The following is a 23,028-nucleotide window of genomic DNA, read 5'->3' as shown; positions in this document are numbered from 1 at the left end:
TGACTCCAGTTGGGGTGGCAACAGAGGGAGAGGCATTCTTTGGGCTGGTGCTGGTGGTAACTCGAGACAGACTCGTCCCTCACCTGGTTGTGTGTAGCTCAGGGTTTGAGCCGGTACCGGGGCAGCAGCAAGCAGCCAGCTTCTGTGATCAGGGGTAATTACCCCACTGCACCTCAGGAAGGGTATCCTAAAAATGAGGCTTTGTAAGGCATTGGTCAGACTGCATTCGAAGTGTTGTGAGCAGTTTTCGGTTCTAAGAAAGACGTGCTGGCATTGGAGATGGTCCAGAGGACGTTCGCTGGAATGAAAGGGTTAATGTATGAGAAGTGTTTGATGGCTGTGGGTCTGTACTCACTGGAGTTTAGAAGGATGAGGAAGGATCTCATTGGAGAGGAATTTTCCATTAGTGGGGGAGTTAAGGACCAATGAACAGAGCCCCAGGATAGAAGATGCCCCTTTAGAACAGAGATGAGGCAGGTGATGTATCTGTGGAAATCATTGCCACAGATGACTCTGGGGGCCAAATCATTGGGTATATTTAATGTGGAAGGTAATAGGTTTTTGATTAGTAGGAGTGTCAAAGGTTATGGGGAGAAGGCAGGAGAATGGGGTTGAGAGGAATAATAAGTCAGCCGTGATCAGATGGTGGAGCAGACGTGATGGCGGCCGTTCTGCTCCTCTGTCTTATCGTCTCCAGGGTGTGGGAACTTGGAAGCTGCAGTTGCAAATCTGTGTTTTTAAAGTTGGAAACATCAGTTTAATGTATCAACCAAAACTGAACCATTACATTACAGGCAGGAATGTGTTATTATTAGGCGAGACAGCAGTCTAAATAAGGTAGGAGAGAGAAGCCTTCTAAAAGTATCAGTGCAAACCAGCTCTGGGGTTAGAACACAGAGGAGTTCTACCCTCGATTCTCTGTTCACTCGAGTCTGCGTAACAGCCCACGAACTCTTCAAACAACAATCTGTTTTGCAGAGAGGCAGAGAGTGCGTCAGCCAGAGATAGTTCCGAGATTCCAGCTGGGACTGAACAGGACAGAGGGTGAGAGGATATTAGAATCCGGAAAGATCTGCGAGAGATGGGTTCAAGACTGTTTAATGTCATTTCCAGTACACAATAAAATAATTGTTACTCTCAATCAGATGCAGCACAAAACACCACAAAAGTTAAGAACGCAATAATAAAAACAATATAAATATATCGGATAGCTTATATACATAGATTGATTGTACGTCCATAAAGTGACGCTCGGCACAGGAGTGTCTGTACATAAGGTGACTCTGACAGGAAGTGAAAATGTAGTAGTGGAGGGGGATGTGAGGGGTGGGGGTGTTGATCAGCCTCACTGCTTGGGGAAAGGAACTGTTTTTGAGTCTGGTGGTCCTGGCGTGGATGCTACGTAGCCCCCTCCCTGACGGGGGTGGGACAATCACGGATCATAATTTCCATCCAGAGAAGGAGTTCAATCTAACGTAGTTGCTAATAAATTCAGGGGAAAGCCCCTCCTGGGGTGGCTCTGGGACCCAGGGGAAGGAGCTCCGAATCAGAATTATGTTGTTCAGTGTGTTGTTCTGTGGCAACAGAACAGTGCAATGCATAGCAAGTTGTAAAAATTAAACATGTAAACTGTAAAAGAGGGGCAGCGGGATTGTGTCCAAACAAGATGGGGGAGTGGGGTGGGCTGAGTCAGAGAATGATAGGGCCATAGAGAAATACAGCACAGATTCAGGCCATTTGGCCCATTTGATCATGCTGGACACAATGCCCAGTCTGATGTTCAGCCCATATCTCTGCAACCCCCTGCCTCCATGAACCTATTCAAATGTTGCTTAATGATACCATTGTGCCTGCCTCAACCACTTCCCTAGGCAGCTTGTCCCATATACTCCCCTCCTCTGTGTGAGAAAAGTTGCCCCTCAGGTCCCTGTTAAATCTCTCCTTTCTCTCTGAATAAATGCCCCCTCGGTATTGGACTCCACCTTATCTACGCCTCTCGGAATTGTAACCACTGCTACAAGGATAGGCCTCGCACAATCCGGCCCTGGTAGCTGATCTCTGCCGTGACTGAGAAAACCAGAGGCAGTCACCCACTGGAAAGCTTCCCCAGCCACTGTCCCTTCTCCCAGCAGCCTCACCCTGGGGTTGCTGTGGTGCCCTGCTCTTGTCAGTCCTGGCTCCGCAAATTCATCATCGAAGTACGTATCTGTCCTCGTATACTGTCCCCAGATTCACTGTCTTGCAGGCAGTCACAGGAAAATAAAGAAATACAATAGAATTTATGAAAATCTATACATAAACTACCGATATGCAAAAGAAGACAAACTGTGCAAATAAAAACTGATACTGAGAACATGAGTTGTAGAGTTCTTGAAAGTGAGACTGTAGATTGTGGAATCAGTTCATTGTCGGGGTGAGTGAAGTTATCCTTGCCGGTTCGGGAGCCTGATGGCTGTAAGATAATAATTGTTCCTGAACTTGATTGTGTGGGATCTAAGGATTCTGCAACCAGGGGAGTTCCCAACCTTTTTCATGCCCTGGACCTCCACCATTAACCAAGCGGTCCTTGGACCCCTTGGTACCTCCTGGTGAAAAGAGAGCAAGGCCTTTGTGCTGGGGGTCCTTGATGCTGGACACTGCTTTGTTCTGGGAGCAGGTCCTGTAGATGTGCTCACTGGTGGGGGGGGGGGGGGGGGTGAGTTGTGTCTGCCACTTGGAGGCGTTTCTGTTCGTGGGGTGGGCATTTCCAAACCACACCATGATGCAACAGGAGAGCACAGAGCAGGCCCTTTGGCCCACAATGTTGTACTAACCCTTTAACATAGGCTGAGATCAGTCTGGCCCTTCCCACTGACACAGACTGCCAGCTTTCTTTCATCCAGCTGTCTGAGGTTCAAGATTGTTCAGTGTCATTTCAGTGTAAGGGTGAGCAAAATAATTGTCACTCCGGATCTGATGCGGCACAAAAAACAAAATAAGTATAAATGTGTAAGGTAGTTCATATACATAGATTGACTGTACATCGATAAAGTGCCCTGTGGATCTACTGCTACCACCCTAAGGAGCACGTTCCAAAGAGTCTCCGGGACGTAAAGAAGTTTGGCCGTTGTACAAAGATTGAGAATGACAGCAGACAGAGGTTTCATTTCCCCCTCATCGATTTTGGCACCAGTCATAGGATGTCTTGTCTTAATCCCCCCTCTCTCCCCTCCCCCTGCGCTGCTGACACATGGTGCTGTCAGTGCTGTGCTAAATCTCCACTATTCCTGAGCCAGCTGTCTCGGGTGGACCAGAAATAGATCCTGTGTTCATCCGGCCTCTCATCCCTCCATCTCACAGTCTGGTCAGTAGGTGACCCTGACAGACACGTCTCTGACCCCTCCATCTCACAGTCTGGTCAGTAGGTGACCCTGACAGACACGTCTCTGACCCCTCCATCTCACAGTCTGGTCAGTAGGTGACCCTGACAGACACGCCTCTGACCCCTCCGTCTCAGAGTCTGGACAGTAGGTGACCCTGACAGACACGCCTCTCATCCCTCCGTCTCAGAGTCTGGACAGTAGGTGACCCTGACAGACACGCCTCTGACCCCTCCGTCTCAGAGTCTGGACAGTAGGTGACCCTGACAGACACGCCTCTGACCCCTCCGTCTCAGAGTCTGGACAGTAGGTGACCCTGACAGACACGCCTCTCATCCCTCCGTCTCAGAGTCTGGACAGTAGGTGACCCTGACAGACACGTCTCTGACCCCTCCGTCTCAGAGTCTGGTCAGTAGGTGACCCTGACAGACACGTCTCTGACCCCTCCGTCTCAGAGTCTGGTCAGTAGGTGACCCTGACAGACACGTCTCTGACCCCTCCGTCTCAGAGTCTGGTCAGTAGGTGACCCTGACAGACACGTTTCTGACCCCTCCGTCTCAGAGTCTGGACAGTAGGTGACCCTGACAGACACGCCTCTCATCCCTCCGTCTCAGAGTCTGCTCAGTAGGTGACCCTGACAGACACGCCTCTCATCCCTCCGTCTCAGAGTCTGGACAGTAGGTGACCCTGACAGACACGCCTCTGACCCCTCCGTCTCAGAGTCTGGTCAGTAGGTGACCCTGACAGACACGTCTCTGACCCCTCCGTCTCAGAGTCTGGTCAGTAGGTGACCCTGACAGACACGTTTCTGACCCCTCCGTCTCAGAGTCTGGACAGTAGGTGACCCTGACAGACACGCCTCTCATCCCTCCGTCTCAGAGTCTGCTCAGTAGGTGACCCTGACAGACACGCCTCTCATCCCTCCGTCTCAGAGTCTGGACAGTAGGTGACCCTGACAGACACGCCTCTGACCCCTCCGTCTCAGAGTCTGGTCAGTAGGTGACCCTGACAGACACGCCTCTCATCCCTCCGTCTCAGAGTCTGGTCAGTAGGTGACCCTGACAGACACGCCTCTGACCCCTCCGTCTCAGAGTCTGGTCAGTAGGTGACCCTGACAGACACGCCTCTGACCCCTCCGTCTCAGAGTCTGGTCAGTAGGTGACCCCGACAGACACGTCTTTGACCCCTTGGGTTCATACGTAAGTACAGCTGAACAGAAGATCAGGAATGTGTCCTGTTCGAATCCAGCATTCCCAGTTCAGAATCTTTCAGTCTTTTCACTTGCCTGCCACATGTACATCAAAATGGTGGACACTGCTGTCTTCTGGAAGTGCTCACTGGTGGGGAGGGCTTTGCCTGTGATGGACTGAGCTGTGTCTGCCACTTGGAGGTTTTTCTGTTTGTGGGGTGGGCATTGGCATTACCAAAATGAAGAAACAACAAAAGCACAGCATGCCTCTACTTCCTTAGGAATCTGCAAAGATTCAGGGTGAGTTCGGAAACTTTGACGAACCGAGAGATGTGTGTTGGAGGGTGTATTGACTGGTTGCATCACAGCCTGGTATGGAAACACCAACCACCCTTGAAAGGAAAGTAGTGGATGTAGCCCAGTGTATCACGGGTGACTATTGAGCACATCTACGTGGAGCGTTGTTGCAGGAAAGCAGCGTCCACCATCAGAGACCCCCACCACCCCAGGCCATGCTCTCTCCTCACTGCTGTCTGCCATCAGGGAGAAGCTACAGGAGCCTCGGGACTCACACCACCAGGTTCAGGAACAGTTATTACCCCTCAACCATCAGGCTCCTGAACCAGTGTGGATAACTTCACTCAACTTCACTTGCCCCATCATTGAAATGTTCCCACATCCTATGGACTCACTTTCAAGGACTCTTCAACTTACGTTCTCGATATTTATTTGTTATTATCATTTTTTTGTTTTCGCTCTCTGGTTGTTTGTCCGTCCCTGTTGTGTGGTCTTTGATACTGCTGTGCTTCTTGTATTTACTGTGAATGCCCACAAGAAATTGAAACTTAGGGTTGTATATGGTGACATCTTTGTACTTCGATAATAAGTTTACTTTCAACTTTGAACTGTGAAACCTATTGAATTTTGAAAGGCCAAGATAGAGTGGATGTGGAGAGGAGGTTTTCCTACAGTGGGGAAGTCTAGGACCAGAGGGCACAGCCTCAGAATAGAGGGACATCCGTTTAGAACAGAGACGAGGAGGAGTATTTTTAGCCAGAAGGTGGTGAATCTGTGGAATTTACTCCTGACTCCTGAGCTCAGTGTATTGACTGGCATGTGACTAATAATGCTGTATGTCTTCCATCCCATCCTGTTGACGTGTGCAGCCATTTTCAGGAGCTGTGGACTTGCACCCCAAGATTTCCCCTGTACATCAAAGTGTGTTTGTGAGGGGCCAGCAGATGTTTAATTGTTTGTGTTCCTGATGACAGGGAGAGAGAGCTCCAGCTCCTGTACAGACAGACTGTGAACATAGAACACTGAAGTCTACAGCAAGTACGCAATGATCCCTTCGGGCAAAATCTTGGCTCTCCACTCGATCAATACCACTTGTACACCTCTAGCAAGTCGCCTCTCATCCTCCTTCACTCCAAAGAGAAAAGTCCTAGATCGCTCAACCTTTCCTCATAAGACAGGCTCTCTAATCCAGGCAGCAACCTGGTAAATCTCCTCTGCACCCTCTCTAATCCGGACAGCATCCTGGTAAATCCCCTCTGCACCCTCTCTAATCCAGGGCAGCAACCTGGTAAAGCTCCTCTGCACCCTCTCTAATCCAGGCAGCATCCTGGTGAATCTCATCTGCACCCTCTCTATTCCAGACAGCATCCTGGTAAATCTCCTCTGCACCCTCTCTAATCCAGGCAGCATCCTGGTGAATCTCCTCTGCACCCTCTCTAATCCAGACAGCATCCTGGTAAATCTCCTCTGCACCCTCTCTAATCCAGGCAGCATCCTGGTGAATCTCCTCTGCACCCTCTCTAATCCAGACAGCATCCTGGTAAATCTCCTCTGTACCCTCTCTAATCGAGACAGCATCCTGGTAAATCTCCTCTGCACCCTCTCTAATCCAGACAGCATCCTGGTGAATCTCCTCTGCACCCTCTCTAATCCAGACAGCATCCTGTGAATCTCCTCTGCACCCTCTCTAATCCAGACAGCATCCTGGTGAATCTCCTCTGCACCCTCTCTAATCCAGACAGCATCCTGGCTAATCTCCTCTGCACCCTCTCTAATCCAGACAGCATCCTGGTGATATCTCCTCTGCACCCTCTCTAATCCAGGCAGCATCCTGGTAAATCTCCTCTGCACCCTCTCTAATCCAGACAGCATCCTGGTAAATCTCCTCTGCACCCTCTCTAATCCAGGCAGCATCCTGGTAAATCTCCTCTGCACCCTCTCTAATCCAGGCAGCATCCTGGTAAATCTCCTCTGCACCCTCTCTAATCCAGGCAGCATCCCGGTGAATCTCCTCTGCACCCTCTCTAAACCAGGCAGCATCCTGGTGAATCTCCTCTGCACCCTCTCTAAAGATTCCAAAGAAGAAGACATGAGTTGAGAGTTAGGGGGCAAAAGTTTAGGGGTAACACGAGGGGGAAATTCTTTACTTAGAGAGTGGTAGCTGTGTGGAATGAGTTTCCAGTAGAAGTGGTAGAGGCAGGTTCGGTATTTTATTTAAAGTAAAATTGGATAGATATATGGACAGGAAAGGAATGGAGGGTTATGGGCTGCGTGCAGGGTGGAGGGACTAGGTAAGAGTAACAGCACGGACTAGAAGGGCCGAGATGGCTGTTTCCGTACTGTAATTGTTATATGGTTATATGGTTATATCCTTTGTATAAGAGGGGACGGGATTCATCTACTGGAGTAACTTGTGGTCCATCACAGCCACGAGAAGTCTCCTGTGAAATATACAAGAACACCAGCAAGTATGGGAGGCACTAGTACAGGTGCGTTCCGGTACAGGAGCGGAGGGGTCTGCCTGCACTAGTACGGGTGCGTTCCAGTACAGGAGCGAAGGGGTCTGCCTGCACTAGTACGGGTGCGTTCCGGTACAGGAGGGAAGGGGTCTGCCTGCACTAGTACGGGTGCGTTCCGGTACAGGAGGGAAGGGGTCTGCCTGCACTAGTACAGGTGCGTTCCGGTACAGGAGGGAAGGGGTCTGCCTGCACTAGTACAGGTGCGTTCCAGTACAGGAGCGGAGGGGTCTGCCTGCACTAGTACAGGTGCGTTCCGGTACAGGAGCGAAGGGGTCTGCCTGCACTAGTACAGGTGCGTTCCGGTACAGGAGCGAAGGGGTCTGCCTGCACTAGTACAGGTGCGTTCCGGTACAGGAGCGAAGGGGTCTGCCTGCACTAGTACGGGTGCGTTCCGGTACAGGAGGGAAGGGGTCTGCCTGCACTAGTACGGGTGTGTTCCGGTACAGGAGCGGAGGGGTCTGCCTGCACTAGTACAGGTGCGTTCCGGTACAGGAGCGAAGGGGTCTGCCTGCACTAGTACAGGTGCGTTCCGGTACAGGAGCGGAGGGGTCTACCTGCACTAGTACAGGTGCGTTCCGGTACAGGAGCGAAGGGGTCTGCCTGCACTAGTACAGGTGCGTTCCAGTACAGGAGGGAAGGGGTCTGCCTGCACTAGTACAGGTGCGTTCCGGTACAGGAGCGGAGGGATCTACCTGCACTAGTACAGGTGCGTTCCGGTACAGGAGCGAAGGGGGTCTGCCTGCACTAGTACAGGTGCGTTCCAGTACAGGAGGGAAGGGGTCTGCCTGCACTAGTACAGGTGCGTTCCGGTACAGGAGGGAAGGGGTCTGCCTGCACTAGTACAGGTGCGTTCCAGTACAGGAGGGAAGGGGTCTGCCTGCACTAGTACAGGTGCGTTCCGGTACAGGAGCGGAGGGGTCTGCCTGCACTAGTAAAGGTGCGTTCCGGTACAGGAGCGAAGGGGTCTGCCTGCACTAGTACAGATGCGTTCCGGTACAGGAGGGAAGGGGTCTGCCTGCACTAGTACAGGTGCGTTCCGGTACAGGAGCGAAGGGGTCTGCCTGCACTAGTACAGGTGCGTTCCGGTACAGGAGCGAAGGGGTCTGCCTGCACTAGTACAGGTGCGTTCAGGTACAGGAGGGAAGGGGTCTGCCTGCACTAGTACAGGTGCGTTCAGGTACAGGAGGGAAGGGGTCTGCCTGTACTAGTACAGGTGCGTTCCGGTACAGGAGCGGAGGGGTCTGCCTGCACTAGTACAGGTGCGTTCCGGTACAGGAGGGAAGGGGTCTGCCTGCACTAGTACGGGTGCGTTCCGGTACAGGAGCGAAGGGGTCTGCCTGCACTAGTACAGGTGCGTTCCGGTACAGGAGCGGAGGGGTCTGCCTGCACTAGTACGGGTGCGTTCCGGTACAGGAGCGAAGGGGTCTGCCTGCACTAGTACAGGTGCGTTCCGGTACAGGAGCGGAGGGGTCTGCCTGCACTAGTACGGGTGCGTTCCGGTACAGGAGCGAAGGGGTCTGCCTGCACTAGTACAGGTGCGTTCCGGTACAGGAGCGGAGGGGTCTGCCTGCACTAGTACAGGTGCGTTCCGGTACAGGAGCGAAGGGGTCTGCCTGCACTAGTACAGGTGCGTTCCGGTACAGGAGCGAAGGGGTCTGCCTGCACTAGTACGGGTGCGTTCCGGTACAGGAGCGAAGGGGTCTGCCTGCACTAGTACAGGTGCGTTCCGGTACAGGAGCGAAGGGGTCTGCCTGCACTAGTACAGGTGCGTTCCGGTACAGGAGGGAAGGGGTCTGCCTGCACTAGTACAGGTGCGTTCCGGTACAGGAGCGGAGGGGTCTGCCTGCACTAGTACAGGTGCGTTCCGGTACAGGAGAGAAGGGGTCTGCCTGCACTAGTACAGGTGCGTTCCGGTACAGGAGGGAAGGGGTCTGCCTGCACTAGTACAGGTGCGTTCCGGTACAGGAGCGAAGGGGTCTGCCTGCACTAGTACAGGTGCGTTCCGGTACAGGAGCGAAGGGGTCTGCCTGCACTAGTACAGGTGCGTTCCGGTACAGGAGCGAAGGGGTCTGCCTGCACTAGTACAGGTGCGTTCCAGTACAGGAGAGAAGGGGTCTGCCTGCACTAGTACAGGTGCGTTCCAGTACAGGAGGGAAGGGGTCTGCCTGCACTAGTACAGGTGCGTTCCGGTACAGGAGGGAAGGGGTCTGCCTGCACTAGTACAGGTGCGTTCCAGTACAGGAGGGAAGGGGTCTGCCTGCACTAGTACAGGTGCGTTCCGGTACAGGAGCGAAGGGGTCTGCCTGCACTAGTACAGGTGCGTTCCGGTACAGGAGGGAAGGGGTCTGCCTGCACTAGTACAGGTGCGTTCCGGTACAGGAGCGGAGGGGTCTGCCTGCACTAGTACAGGTGCGTTCCGGTACAGGAGCGGAGGGGTCTGCCTGCACTAGTACAGGTGCGTTCCGGTACAGGAGCGAAGGGGTCTGCCTGCACTAGTACGGGTGCGTTCCAGCACAGGAGGGAAGGGGTCTGCCTGCACTAGTACAGGTGCGTTCCGGTACAGGAGGGAAGGGGTCTGCCTGCACTAGTACAGGTGCGTTCCGGTACAGGAGGGAAGGGGTCTGCCTGCACTAGTACAGGTGCGTTCCGGTACAGGAGCGAAGGGGTCTGCCTGCACTAGTACAGGTGCGTTCCGGTACAGGAGCGAAGGGGTCTGCCTGCACTAGTACAGGTGCGTTCCAGTACAGGAGGGAAGGGGTCTGCCTGCACTAGTACAGGTGCGTTCCAGTACAGGAGGGAAGGGGTCTGCCTGCACTAGTACAGGTGCGTTCCGGTACAGGAGGGAAGGGGTCTGCCTGCACTAGTACAGGTGCGTTCCGGTACAGGAGCGAAGGGGTCTGCCTGCACTAGTACTGGTGCGTTCCGGTACAGGAGCGAAGGGGTCTGCCTGCACTAGTACAGACCGTCGGTGGGACTGCACTGGCAGTTTGTGAGAGTTCCATCTCTACGTGAGGACGACTTTGCTATGAGGAGGGTGTGGTGAAGATTCTGCAGTCTGTTCCAGGGATGAAGAGTTTGTGAATGAGGAGAGAGCGGGTCGACTGGGCCTGTGTTTTCCAGAGCTGAGAACTCTGTTGGAACTGTACGAAATCTGCAGTTCGGTAGTTTGGATGTGAGTCCCTGATTGAGGAGTCGAGGATCGGGCTCTATGGTTTCTGAAGGGGAGTGGGGTGGGACACAGGTACCTGGTGCAGTCTGAGCTGAAAGGCTCTGCTGTGGTCACACAGTGTCTGTATCCTGTGCTAACTGTGTCAACCCACATCCACAGAGATACACACCAGCACCTGGTCACCCGGACAGAAGCCCCATCTGTACTGCACACACACTACTCATCATCTTCAGATAAATAACAATCTAAAAAATCAAAGGATGACGCAATACATAGAAGGATTTGAGTTAATAATTTTTATTGTCACTGTGACAGCCTGAAAGACTGATGACTCTTTCTCTCGTTCCCTCTCACTCTCTCTTGTCCCCTCTGCCCCTTTACCTTCCCCCTCCCCCTCCCCTCTCCCCTTTCCCCTCCTCCATCCCCATCTCCCACCCTCTGTCTCCATCTCCCTTGCACTCTCCTCCCTCCCCTCCTCCTACCCCCCTCCCCCCTACCCCACTCTCCACCCTCCCCTCCTCCTACCCCCCTCCCCCTACCCCACTCTCCACCCTCCCTTCCCACCACAGCGGTGGGGAGCGGCCTTGCTCAGCAGCCAGACCCAGCCCACGGCTGTTCTCAGGGAAGCTGTTTAGCCCAGCGACGGGAGACCTGCTGGTGGGCAGAGAGGACAAGCTGACGGCCTCATCGACCTGTGGCCTGAGGAGGGAGGCAGCCGTACTGCATCGTCAGTCACCTCCAGGTGTGTGTAGGTGAACCGCGAGTGCTTCCCGTCTGTGGGGTGGGGGTACGGTACGTGCTTGTACTTGGGAAATCAGAAAAGGCTGCAGTGCAGAGGGAGGCTATTTGGCCCATTGTCTGTGTGGCTGGTCAAGGAAGGGACTCCCCAGCCGGGCTCCGCCTCTGAACACTGGATCTGCAGGCCATAGGAGGAGGAGACCGTAAGATATAGATATAGGAGCATAATTAGGCCGTTTGGCCCATCGAGTCTACTCTGCCATTTCATCATGGCCGATCTAATTTTCCTCTCAGCCCCAATCTCCTGCTTTCTCCCTGCATCCCTTCATGTCCTGACCACTCAAGAATCTATCAATCTCTGCGTTAAATTTACATAAAGTCTTGGCCCTCCACAGCTGCCTGTGGCACAGATTTGTCACTCTCTGGCTGAAGAAATTCCTCTTCATCTCCGTGCGAAAAAGGCCCCCAATATTCTGAGGCTGTGTCCTCTGGTCCTAGTCTCCCCCACTATAGGAAACATCCTCTCCACATCCACTCTATCTGTGTCCTCTGGTCCTAGTCTCCCCCACTATAGGGAAACATCCTCTCCACATCCACTCTATCTGTGTCCTCTGGTCCTAGTCTCCCCCACTATAGAAACATCCTCTCCACATCCACTCTATCTGTGTTCTCTGGTCCCTAGTCTCCCCCACTATAGGAAACATCCTCTCCACATCCACTCTATCTGTGTCCTCTGGTCCTAGTCTCCCCCACTATAGGAAACATCCTCTCCACATCCACTCTATCTGTGTCCTCTGGTCCTAGACTTTCCCACTACAGGAAACATCCTCTCCACATCCACTCTATCTGTGTCCTCTGGTCCTAGACTCTCCCACTATAGGAAACATCCTCTCCACATCCACTCTATCTGTGTCCTCTGGTCCTAGACTCTCCCACTATAGGAAAACATCCTCTCCACATCCACTCTATCTGTGTCCTCTGGTCCTAGACTCCCCCACTATAGGAAACATCCTCTCCACATCCACTCTATCTGTGTCCTCTGGTCCTAGACTCTCCCACTATAGGAAACATCCTCTCCACATCCACTCTATCTGTGTCCTCTGGTCCTAGACTCTCCCACTATAGGAAACATCCTCTCCACATCCACTCTATCTGTGTCCTCTGGTCCTAGACTCTCCCACCACAGGAAACATCCTCTCCACATCCACTCTATCTGTGTCCTCTGGTCCTAGACTCCCCCACTACAGGAAACATCCTCTCCACATCCAGTCTATCTGTGTCCTCTGGTCCTAGACTCTCCCACCACAGGAAACATCCTCTCCACATCCACTCTATCTGTGTCCTCTGGTCCTAGACTCCCCCACTACAGGAAACATCCTCTCCACATCCAGTCTATCTGTGTCCTCTGGTCCTAGACTCTCCCACCACAGGAAACATCCTCTCCACATCCACTCTGTCTGTGTCCTCTGGTCCTAGACTCCCCCACTATAGGAAACATCCTCTCCACATCCACTCTATCTGTGTCCTCTGGTCCTAGACTCCCCCACTATAGGAAACATCCTCTCCACATCCACTCTATCAAGACCTTTCACCACTCGATAAATTTCAATGAGGTCACCCCTCATCCTTCTGAATTCTAGTGAACACACGAGAATGCAAAAGCTATCAGAGGTTCTTCCTGTGACAAGCCAGTCAGTCCTGGAATCATTTTCACGAACCTCTTTCAACCCTCTCCAGTTTCAGCACATCTTTTCTAAGATAAGGGGCCCAAAACTGCTCACAATACTCCAAGTGAGGCCTCACCAGTGCTTTATAAAGTCTCAACATTACATCCTTGTTTTTATATTCTAGTCCTCCTGATATGAATGCTAACATTACATTTGCCTTCCTCCCCACAGACTCAACCTACAAATTAACCATTAAGGAATCCGGCCCAAGGACTTCCGAGTCCCTTTGCACCTCAGATGTTTTGTATTTTCTCTCCATTTAGAAAATAGTCATTTCTTCTATCAAAGTGCACGACCATACACTTCCCGACACTGTATTCCATCTGCCATTTCTTTGCCCATTCTCCTAATCTGTCTAAATCCTTCTGTAGTCTCTCTACTTCTTCAAAACCACCTGCCCCTCCACCTATCTTCAAATCATCTGCAAACTTTGCAATAAAGCCATCAATTCCATCATCCAAATTATTGGCATAAAACATTAAAAGATTTGGTCCCAACACAGATCCCTCTTGATCACCGTTAGTCGCTGACAGCCAGCCACTGAGGTCAGATTAACTGGCCTAAAGTTTCCTTTCTTCTGCCTCTCTCCCTCCTTGGAGAGTGAGTGACATTTGCAATGTTCCAGAGCTCTGGGGTGTCACCTGGACCAGTTGGTGTATTTATCTACCTGCAGTCCTTTCTGTTTCCCAAGAACCCCCTCTCTAGGTATGGTAACTTCACTCACTTCCTGCTGCGACACCTGGAGCTTCCACCATTCTGCTTGTGTCTTCCACAGTGATGACTGATGCAAAACAGTTATTCAGTTTATCTGCCATTTTGTTGCCCCCCCATGGCTATCTCTCCAGCATCGTTTTCCAGCTGTCCGATATCCACTCTTTCCTCTCTTTTACACATTGGAATGAGGTAAAACCGTAACAGAGTGCAGAATAACGTGTAACGGTTACAGAGAGAGTGCACTGGTGGCAGGCAGTGAGGTGTAAGGTCATAACAAGGAGGACTGTGAGGTCAGGAGTCCATCTTGTCACACTCGGGGACTGTTCGATAGTTTTATAGCAGTGGGTAGAAGCATCCTCGAGCCTGGTGGGTCGTGCCTTCAAACCTTTGCACCTTCTGCCCAGTGGGGGGGGGGGGGGGGGAGAGAAAGAATGTCTGGGATGGGTGATGCTGGCTGAGGCTCTGAGAAATGTCCATGGAGGGGAGGCTGGTTTCCCTGACGTGCTGAGCCGTGTCCACAACTCTCTGCGGTTTCCCGTGGTCAGGGGCAGAGCAATTGCCGTACCACGAAGCATCTGAATAGGGTTCTTTCTGGGGGGCATTGGTGGTGGTTGACGGGGCCGTGCTGAACTTCTTTAGCCTCCTGGCGCACCGGTGATCTTTCTTGGCTGCGGATAAACCAGGACGGGCTGTCGGTGAGGACCTGAAGCTCCCGGCCTCAGCACTGGTGATGTAGACAGGAGCATTTGCACCACCCCTCGTCCTGAAGTCAGAGACCAGCTCTTTTGTTTAGTTGACAACGTGGGAAAGGTTGTTGCCATGACAATGTGTCACTATTGCCTTCCTATACTCCGACGGGACGTTACTTGATGTACGACCCACCATGTTGTGTCATCTGTAAACAATGCAGGTGAAACCACAGCAGAATCAGACCTCTCCATCGAGAGTGAACAGGGAGCGGGGAGTGTGTCCATGGGGGAGGAGAGGGAGGGTGGGGGAGAGAGGAGGGAGGGTGGGGGGCAGAGAGGAGAAGGAATGTGGGGGAGAGAGGAGAGGGAACGTGGGGGAGAGAGGAGGGTGGTGGAGAGAGGAGGAGGCAAGGATGAGGAGAGGTAGGGTTGGGGAGAGAGGAGGTTGGTGGGGGCAGAAGAGGAGAGGGTGGGGTGAGAGGAGATGGGGAAAGGAGGAGGAGAGGGAGGGTAGGAGAGAGAGTGAGAGGAGAGGGTGAAGGGAGGAGGAGAGAGGAGAGGGTGGGTGAGAGGAGGTGAGGGAGAAGAGGAGGAGAGGGAGGTTGGGGGGAGAGGTGTGGGAGGGTGGTGGAGGGGAGAGGGAGGGGGAGCAGAGGAAGGAGAGGCGCCGAGCCCTCACTGCCTACTGGCAGGTAAAATCCTCATCTCTTCATCCCCAACAGGATGAGGAGAAATGTTTCATCTGTGACTCCCGCAAACCGTACGACCGACTGCGTAACCCCCACAGCCACAGGGTTCAGAACGTCATCACCACCTTCGCCCAGTACCGCAAGCAGGCATGGTGGCAGTCAGAGAACGGTGAGGGGTGAGGGGTGTGGGGTGAGGGGTGTGGGGTGAGGGGTGTGGGGTGAGGGATGTGAAGGGTGTGAGGGGTGAGGGGTGAGGGATGTGAGGGGTGTGGGGTGAGGGGTGTGGGTTGAGGGATGTGAGGGGTGTGAGGGGTGAGGGGTGACGGATGTGAGGGGTGTGGGGTAGGTGTGAGGGGTGAGGGATGTGGGGTGAGGGGTGTGAGGGGTGGGTGTGAGGGGTGAGGGATGTGAGGGGTGAGGGATGTGGGGTGAGGGGTGTGAGGTGTGAGGGGTGAGGGATGTGAGGGGGGTGAGGGATGTGTGGGGTGAGGGGTGTGGGGTGAGGGGTGAGAGGTGTGAGGGGTGAGGGGTGTGAGGGGTGTGGGGTAGGTGTGAGGGGTGAGGGGTGTGAGGGGTGAGGGATGTGAGGGGTGAGGGATGTGGGGTGAGAGGTGTGAGGGGTGAGGGATGTGAGGGGGGTGAGGGATGTGTGGGGTGAGGGGTGTGGGGTGAGGGGTGTGGGGTTAGGGATGTGAGGGGTGAGGGGTGAGGGCTCAGCCGCTGGGGTCTCATGTCCATGGTTGAAGCCGTACAAAGATGGTGACAGGACCCTCACTCCTCCCACTCCACCTCATTTCAATTCCCAGTCGTACTCTCTCCCTTCTCATACTTGAATATCCATCCCTCCCCCTCAATACACTCCCTTTCCACCTCCCTGCTCTCCCCCTCCTATTTCCCCTCAATCCGTACCCTACCCCCCCTTTCAAACTAACTCCCCATAGTTCTCCACTCCCTCCCCCTCCGTTCCTCCCTGGCTCACCCTCATTTATGTTTCCCTACCCCACACACAGCTCCCACCTCCTCCTAGGCACCATCTCCCCTGACTCTGCACAGCCTGGGGTGACCATGTTTCCCCCGGTGGGTAGTGGGAGGGATGTTTCCCCGGTGGGTAGTGGGAGGGACGGTTTCCCCGGTGGGTAGTGGGAGGGATGTTTCCCCCGGTGGGTAGTGGGAGGGACGGTTTCCCCCGATGGGTAGTGGGAGGGATGTTTCCCCCGGTGGGTAGTGGGAGGGACAGTTTCCTTTGCCAGGTATGGAGAGGGTTGGTTCCCCTGGCTGGGTAGTGGACAGATGTTTCCCCGGTGGGTAGTGGGAGGGACGGTTTCCCCCGGTGGGTAGTGGGAGGGACGGTTTCCCCTGGTGGGTAGTGGGAGGGATGGTTCCCCCGGTGGGTAGTGGACAGATGGTTTCCCTGGTGGGTAGTGGACAGATGGTTCCCCTGGCTGGGTAGTGGACAGATGGTTTCCCTGGTGGGTAGTGGGAGGGATGGTTCCCCCGGTGGGTAGTGGACAGATGGTTTCCCCTGGTGGGTAGTGGGAGGGATGGTTCCCCCGGTGGGTAGTGGACAGATGGTTTCCCTGGTGGGTAGTGGACAGATGGTTCCCCCGGTGGGTAGTGGACAGATGGTTTCCCCGGTGGGTAGTGGGAGGGATGGTTCCCCCGGTGGGTAGTGGACAGATGGTTTCCCCGGTGGGTAGTGGACAGATGGTTTCCCTGGTGGGTAGTGGGAGGGATGTTTCCCCCGGTGGGTAGTGGACAGATGTTTCCCCTGGTGGGTAGTGGGAGGGACGGTTTCCCCCGGTGGGTAGTGGACAGATGGTTTCTCTGGCCGGGTATGGGGTCTGGCAGCTCCCCTGGATGGCTAGTAGGAGGGGCAGTGTTGCCTCTTAGGCCGTTTTCAATGCTCTAACCTGCACCAGCTCTCCGTTGTGGGTTGTGTCTGCAGCCTGGCAGGTTGTGGGTTAATAGACCTCTTTCGATTGTCTCCAGTTGGTGGGTGAAGGATGGAATCTCGGGGTATGGAGAGAAGAAATGCATTAGCTTTGTGTGGGATTGGCATTATCGTGGACTGATGATAAGTTTCAGCGAAGGTTTATTCACAGAGAGTGGTGGGTGTGTCGTGCTCAGCCAGGCTGGTGTAGAGGCAGATACATTAGGACCATTTAAGAGACTCGTAGACAGGCAGATGGATGATAGAAAATTGAGGACTGTGAAGGGGGGGGGGGAAGAGTTAGGTTGATTTTAGAGTACGTTAACAGTTCAGCACAACATTCTGCGTTGATGCATAGCACTGTTCTATGTTCTGGGATGGACAGCACGGGTTTTAATGGGCTGAAGGGCTATACTGTGCTGTACTCTTGGTCAGTATGGGTTTATGGGTTAGAAGGGGTGGGGGTCCTGTTTCTATACTGTGCTGTACTCTTGGTCAGTATGGGTTTATGGGTTAGAAGGGGTGGGGGTCCTGTTTCTATACTGTGCTGTACTGTTGGTCAGTTTGGGTTCGTGGGTTAGAAGGGGTGGGGGTCCTGTTTCTATACTGTGCTGTACTCTTGGTCAGTATGGGTTCGTGGGTTAGAAGGGGTGGGGGTCCTGTTTCTATACTGTGCTGTACTGTTGGTCAGTTTGGGTTCGTGGGTTAGAAGGGGTGGGGGTCCTGTTTCTATACTGTGCAGTACTCTTGGTCAGTATGGGTTCGTGGGTTAGAAGGGGTGGGGGTCCTGTTTCTATACTGTGCTGTACTGTTGGTCAGTTTGGGTTCGTGGGTTAGAAGGGGTGGGGGTCCTGTTTCTATACTGTGCAGTACTCTTGGTCAGTATGGGTTCGTGGGTTAGAAGGGGTGGGGGTCCTGTTTCTATACTGTGCTGTACTGTTGGTCAGTATGGGTTCGTGGGTTAGAAGGGGTGGGGGTCCTGTTTCTATACTGTGCTGTACTGTTGGTCAGTATGGGTTCGTGGGTTAGAAGGGGTGGGGGTCCTGTTTCTATACTGTGCAGTACTCTTGGTCAGTATGGGTTCGTGGGTTAGAAGGGGTGGGGGTCCTGTTTCTATACTGTGCTGTACTGTTGGTCAGTATGGGTTCGTGGGTTAGAAGGGGTGGGGGTCCTGTTTCTATACTGTGCAGTACTCTTGGTCAGTATGGGTTCGTGGGTTAGAAGGGGTGGGGGTCCTGTTTCTATACTGTGCTGTACTGTTGGTCAGTTTGGGTTCGTGGGTTAGAAGGGGTGGGGGTCCTGTTTCTATACTGTGCAGTACTCTTGGTCAGTATGGGTTCGTGGGTTAGAAGGGGTGGGGGTCCTGTTTCTATACTGTGCTGTACTGTTGGTCAGTATGGGTTCGTGGGTTAGAAGGGGTGGGGGTCCTGTTTCTATACTGTGCTGTACTGTTGGTCAGTATGGGTTCGTGGGTTAGAAGGGGTGGGGGTCCTGTTTCTATACTGTGCTGTACTGTTGGTCAGTATGGGTTCGTGGGTTAGAAGGGGTGGGGGTCCTGTTTCTATACTGTGCAGTACTCTTGGTCAGTATGGGTTCGTGGGTTAGAAGGGGTGGGGGTCCTGTTTCTATACTGTGCTGTACTGTTGGTCAGTATGGGTTCGTGGGTTAGAAGGGGTGGGGGTCCTGTTTCTATACTGTGCTGTACTGTTGGTCAGTATGGGTTCGTGGGTTAGAAGGGGTGGGGGTCCTGTTTCTATACTGTGCTGTACTGTTGGTCAGTATGGGTTCGTGGGTTAGAAGGGGTGGGGGTCCTGTTTCTATACTGTGCTGTACTGTTGGTCAGTATGGGTTCGTGGGTTAGAAGGGGTGGGGGTCCTGTTTCTATACTGTGCTGTACTGTTGGTCAGTATGGGTTCGTGGGTTAGAAGGGGTGGGGGTCCTGTTTCTATACTGTGCTGTACTGTTGGTCAGTTTGGGTTCGTGGGTTAGAAGGGGTGGGGGTCCTGTTTCTATACTGTGCTGTACTGTTGGTCAGTATGGGTTTATGGGTTAGAAGGGGTGGGGGTCCTGTTTCTATACTGTGCAGTACTCTTGGTCAGTATGGGTTCGTGGGTTAGAAGGGATGGGGGTCCTGTTTCTATACTGTGTTGTACTGTTGGTCAGTATGGGTTCGTGGGTTAGAAGGGGTGGGGGTCCTGTTTCTATACTGTGCTGTACTGTTGGTCAGTATGGGTTCGTGGGTTAGAAGGGGTGGGGGTCCTGTTTCTATACTGTGCTGTACTCTTGGTCAGTATGGGTTCGTGGGTTAGAAGGGGTGGGGGTCCTGTTTCTATACTGTGCTGTACTGTTGGTCAGTATGGGTTCGTGGGTTAGAAGGGATGGGGGTCCTGTTTCTATACTGTGCTGTACTGTTGGTCAGTATGGGTTCGTGGGTTAGAAGGGGTGGGGGTCCTGTTTCTATACTGTGCTGTACTGTTGGTCAGTTTGGGTTCGTGGGTTAGAAGGGGTGGGGGTCCTGTTTCTATACTGTGCTGTACTGTTGGTCAGTATGGGTTCGTGGGTTAGAAGGGATGGGGGTCCTGTTTCTATACTGTGCTGTACTGTTGGTCAGTATGGGTTCGTGGGTTAGAAGGGGTGGGGGTCCTGTTTCTATACTGTGCTGTACTCTTGGTCAGTATGGGTTCGTGGGTTAGAAGGGGTGGGGGTCCTGTTTCTATACTGTGCTGTACTCTTGGTCAGTATGGGTTCGTGGGTTAGAAGGGATGGGGGTCCTGTTTCTATACTGTGCTGTACTGTTGGTCAGTATGGGTTCGTGGGTTAGAAGGGGTGGGGGTCCTGTTTCTATACTGTGCTGTACTGTTGGTCAGTATGGGTTCGTGGGTTAGAAGGGATGGGGGTCCTGTTTCTATACTGTGCTGTACTGTTGGTCAGTATGGGTTCGTGGGTTAGAAGGGGTGGGGGTCCTGTTTCTATACTGTGCTGTACTGTTGGTCAGTATGGGTTCGTGGGTTAGAAGGGATGGGGGTCCTGTTTCTATACTGTGCTGTACTGTTGGTCAGTATGGGTTCGTGGGTTAGAAGGGATGGGGGTCCTGTTTCTATACTGTGCTGTACTGTTGGTCAGTATGGGTTCGTGGGTTAGAAGGGGTGGGGGTCCTGTTTCTATACTGTGCTGTACTGTTGGTCAGTATGGGTTCGTGGGTTAGAAGGGATGGGGGTCCTGTTTCTATACTGTGCTGTACTGTTGGTCAGTATGGGTTCGTGGGTTAGAAGGGGTGGGGGTCCTGTTTCTATACTGTGCTGTACTGTTGGTCAGTATGGGTTCGTGGGTTAGAAGGGGTGGGGGTCCTGTTTCTATACTGTGCTGTACTGTTGGTCAGTATGGGTTCGTGGGTTAGAAGGGATGGGGGTCCTGTTTCTATACTGTGCTGTACTGTTGGTCAGTATGGGTTCGTGGGTTAGAAGGGGTGGGGGTCCTGTTTCTATACTGTGCTGTACTGTTGGTCAGTATGGGTTCGTGGGTTAGAAGGGGTGGGGGTCCTGTTTCTATACTGTGCTGTACTGTTGGTCAGTATGGGTTCGTGGGTTAGAAGGGGTGGGGGTCCTGTTTCTATACTGTGCTGTACTGTTGGTCAGTATGGGTTCGTGGGTTAGAAGGGGTGGGGGTCCTGTTTCTATACTGTGCTGTACTGTTGGTCAGTATGGGTTCGTGGGTTAGAAGGGGTGGGGGTCCTGTTTCTATACTGTGCTGTACTGTTGGTCAGTATGGGTTCGTGGGTTAGAAGGGGTGGGGGTCCTGTTTCTATACTGTGCTGTACTGTTGGTCAGTATGGGTTCGTGGGTTAGAAGGGGTGGGGGTCCTGTTTCTATACTGTGCTGTACTGTTGGTCAGTATGGGTTCGTGGGTTAGAAGGGGTGGGGGTCCTGTTTCTATACTGTGCTGTACTGTTGGTCAGTATGGGTTCGTGGGTTAGAAGGGGTGGGGGTCCTGTTTCTATACTGTGCTGTACTGTTGGTCAGTATGGGTTCGTGGGTTAGAAGGGGTGGGGGTCCTGTTTCTATACTGTGCTGTACTGTTGGTCAGTATGGGTTCGTGGGTTAGAAGGGGTGGGGGTCCTGTTTCTATACTGTGCTGTACTGTTGGTCAGTATGGGTTCGTGGGTTAGAAGGGGTGGGGGTCCTGTTTCTATACTGTGTTTCTGAGACAATGTCATTTGTGTTTGTCCCCGGCTATGTTGTGATGTCTCACAGCTGTCTGCTGGAGGTTCTGAGTGCCCTGTGTGTGATGAGAGACTGACCCCCCCAAGGCAGGGTGAGGGACTGAGAGAACCCCATTCATTGCTGAATGTCAGTGGTCAGATCCGGTCTTCCAGAAACTGAACAGTGAGAGCAGTGTGTGGGAAATGTGCTCTTGGCAGCCGTACCTTCCTGCAACTTGCTGGAATGTGTGAGTGTGTGACCTGTTCCTCGTTCCTCGTTCAGGAACTGGCAGGCCATGAACAGCTTACAGCTCACGTCCTCGATGTTCTCTCACACGATGGGCGGTGATCAGTTCAGCCCTGTGTGGGACTGAGCACGGCCGGCCTCTCCGTGGGGAACACGACTCACCTGCCTCATGGATGCTCCGGAGGAGTGAGGCAGACAAACGATTCGATTCGCTTTCTTTGTCACAGGCACATTGGAAAGAGGTGAAGTAAGTTTTTGCATGAGGGCAGCCTACACACTCTGAGGATGAGTGAGCTGAGGTTAGTCTAGACCAGGGGTGTCAAACTCATTTCAGGTCACGAGCCAGATTGAGCAAAATGCAGCTTCATGCGGGCCGGATCAGTCGGACGCGTGCGAACGCAGCTTTCGTTGCCTCCGTTTTTTCAGCCTGCTCTCATGTGTCTCAGTCTCTGCTATAACTACAAAGTGTTTCACTTTACAAATTCCGTTTCTTATGAAGAAGACTGCCGAGCAAGACTGCCGAATAAACACTAAAAAACCTGAAAACCTGGTACCTGAATAAACTCAGCATTAGCCATATCATACGCCATAGGCGCTTCGATTACTGGGGCCAGCTTTAATAGTAATTAGATATTATCTCGCGGGCCAAAGATAATTCCACCGCGGGCCGGATTTGGCCCGCGGGCCTTGAGTTTGACATATATGGTCTAAACAGTCTGAGGGTGAGTGAGCTGAGGTTAGTCTGCAAGTGTCACTGCACATTCCAGCACCGACATATCATGCTCACAATGCTCGGGAGAATAACACGAAAATGCAGCAACACGGGAACACATGGTGACATGGGAACACAGCAACACGGGAACACACAGCAACACGGGAAAACACGGTGACACGGAACACACAGCGACACGGGAACACACAGCGTCACGGAAACACACGGTGACACGGAACACACGGTGACACGGAAACACACAGTGACACGGAACACATGACGACATGGAACACACAGCGACACAGGAACACACAGTGACACAGAACACAGCGACACAGAAACACACAGCGACACGGGAACAGCGTGACACGGAACACATGGTGACATAGGAACACACAGCAACACGGGAACAGCGTGACGTGGGAACACCCAGTGACACGGGAACACACAGCGACATGGGAACAGCGCGACACGGAACACACAGTGATACGGGAACACACAGCGACACGGGAACAGCGCGACACAGAACACACAGCGACATGGGAACAGCGCGACATGGAACACACAGTGACACGGGAATAGCGTGACACGGAACACACAGCGACACGGGAACAGCGCGACACGGAACACAGCGACACGGGAACACACGGTGACGGGAACAAAACACTGAAACAGCAGCATGGGAACAAGGCAATGTGGAACACAACACGGAAACAATGCTGAAACACGGCGATATGGGAACACAGCAACTCGGGAACACAGTGACACGGGAACACAACACTGAAACAACAGCATGGGAACAAGGCAATGTGGAACACAACACGGAAACAACAGCATGGGAACAAGGCAAT

At 53.1% G+C, this 23,028-nt stretch overlaps 1 protein-coding gene across 1 annotated transcript in view; it reads left to right on the top strand.

Annotated features, from left to right (window-relative positions):
• Window positions 1-23,028, top strand: part of lamb2 (laminin, beta 2 (laminin S)) — a gene marked incomplete at its 5' end in the record, with an annotated part of 243,025 nt that overhangs the window by 8,059 nt on the left and 211,938 nt on the right. Inside the window, 3 exon segments of the mRNA XM_073072944.1 lie at window positions 11,103-11,244; window positions 11,246-11,275; window positions 15,124-15,259. Coding sequence (XP_072929045.1) covers window positions 11,103-11,244; window positions 11,246-11,275; window positions 15,124-15,259 — 308 coding nt within the window.

The sequence above is a fragment of the Hemitrygon akajei genome, chromosome 19, assembly GCF_048418815.1.
Source record: "Hemitrygon akajei chromosome 19, sHemAka1.3, whole genome shotgun sequence".
NCBI classification, from domain to species: domain Eukaryota; kingdom Metazoa; phylum Chordata; class Chondrichthyes; order Myliobatiformes; family Dasyatidae; genus Hemitrygon; species Hemitrygon akajei.
The sequence above is the reverse complement of the archived record's forward strand: the minus strand, read 5'-3'. Positions and strand labels throughout refer to the sequence as shown.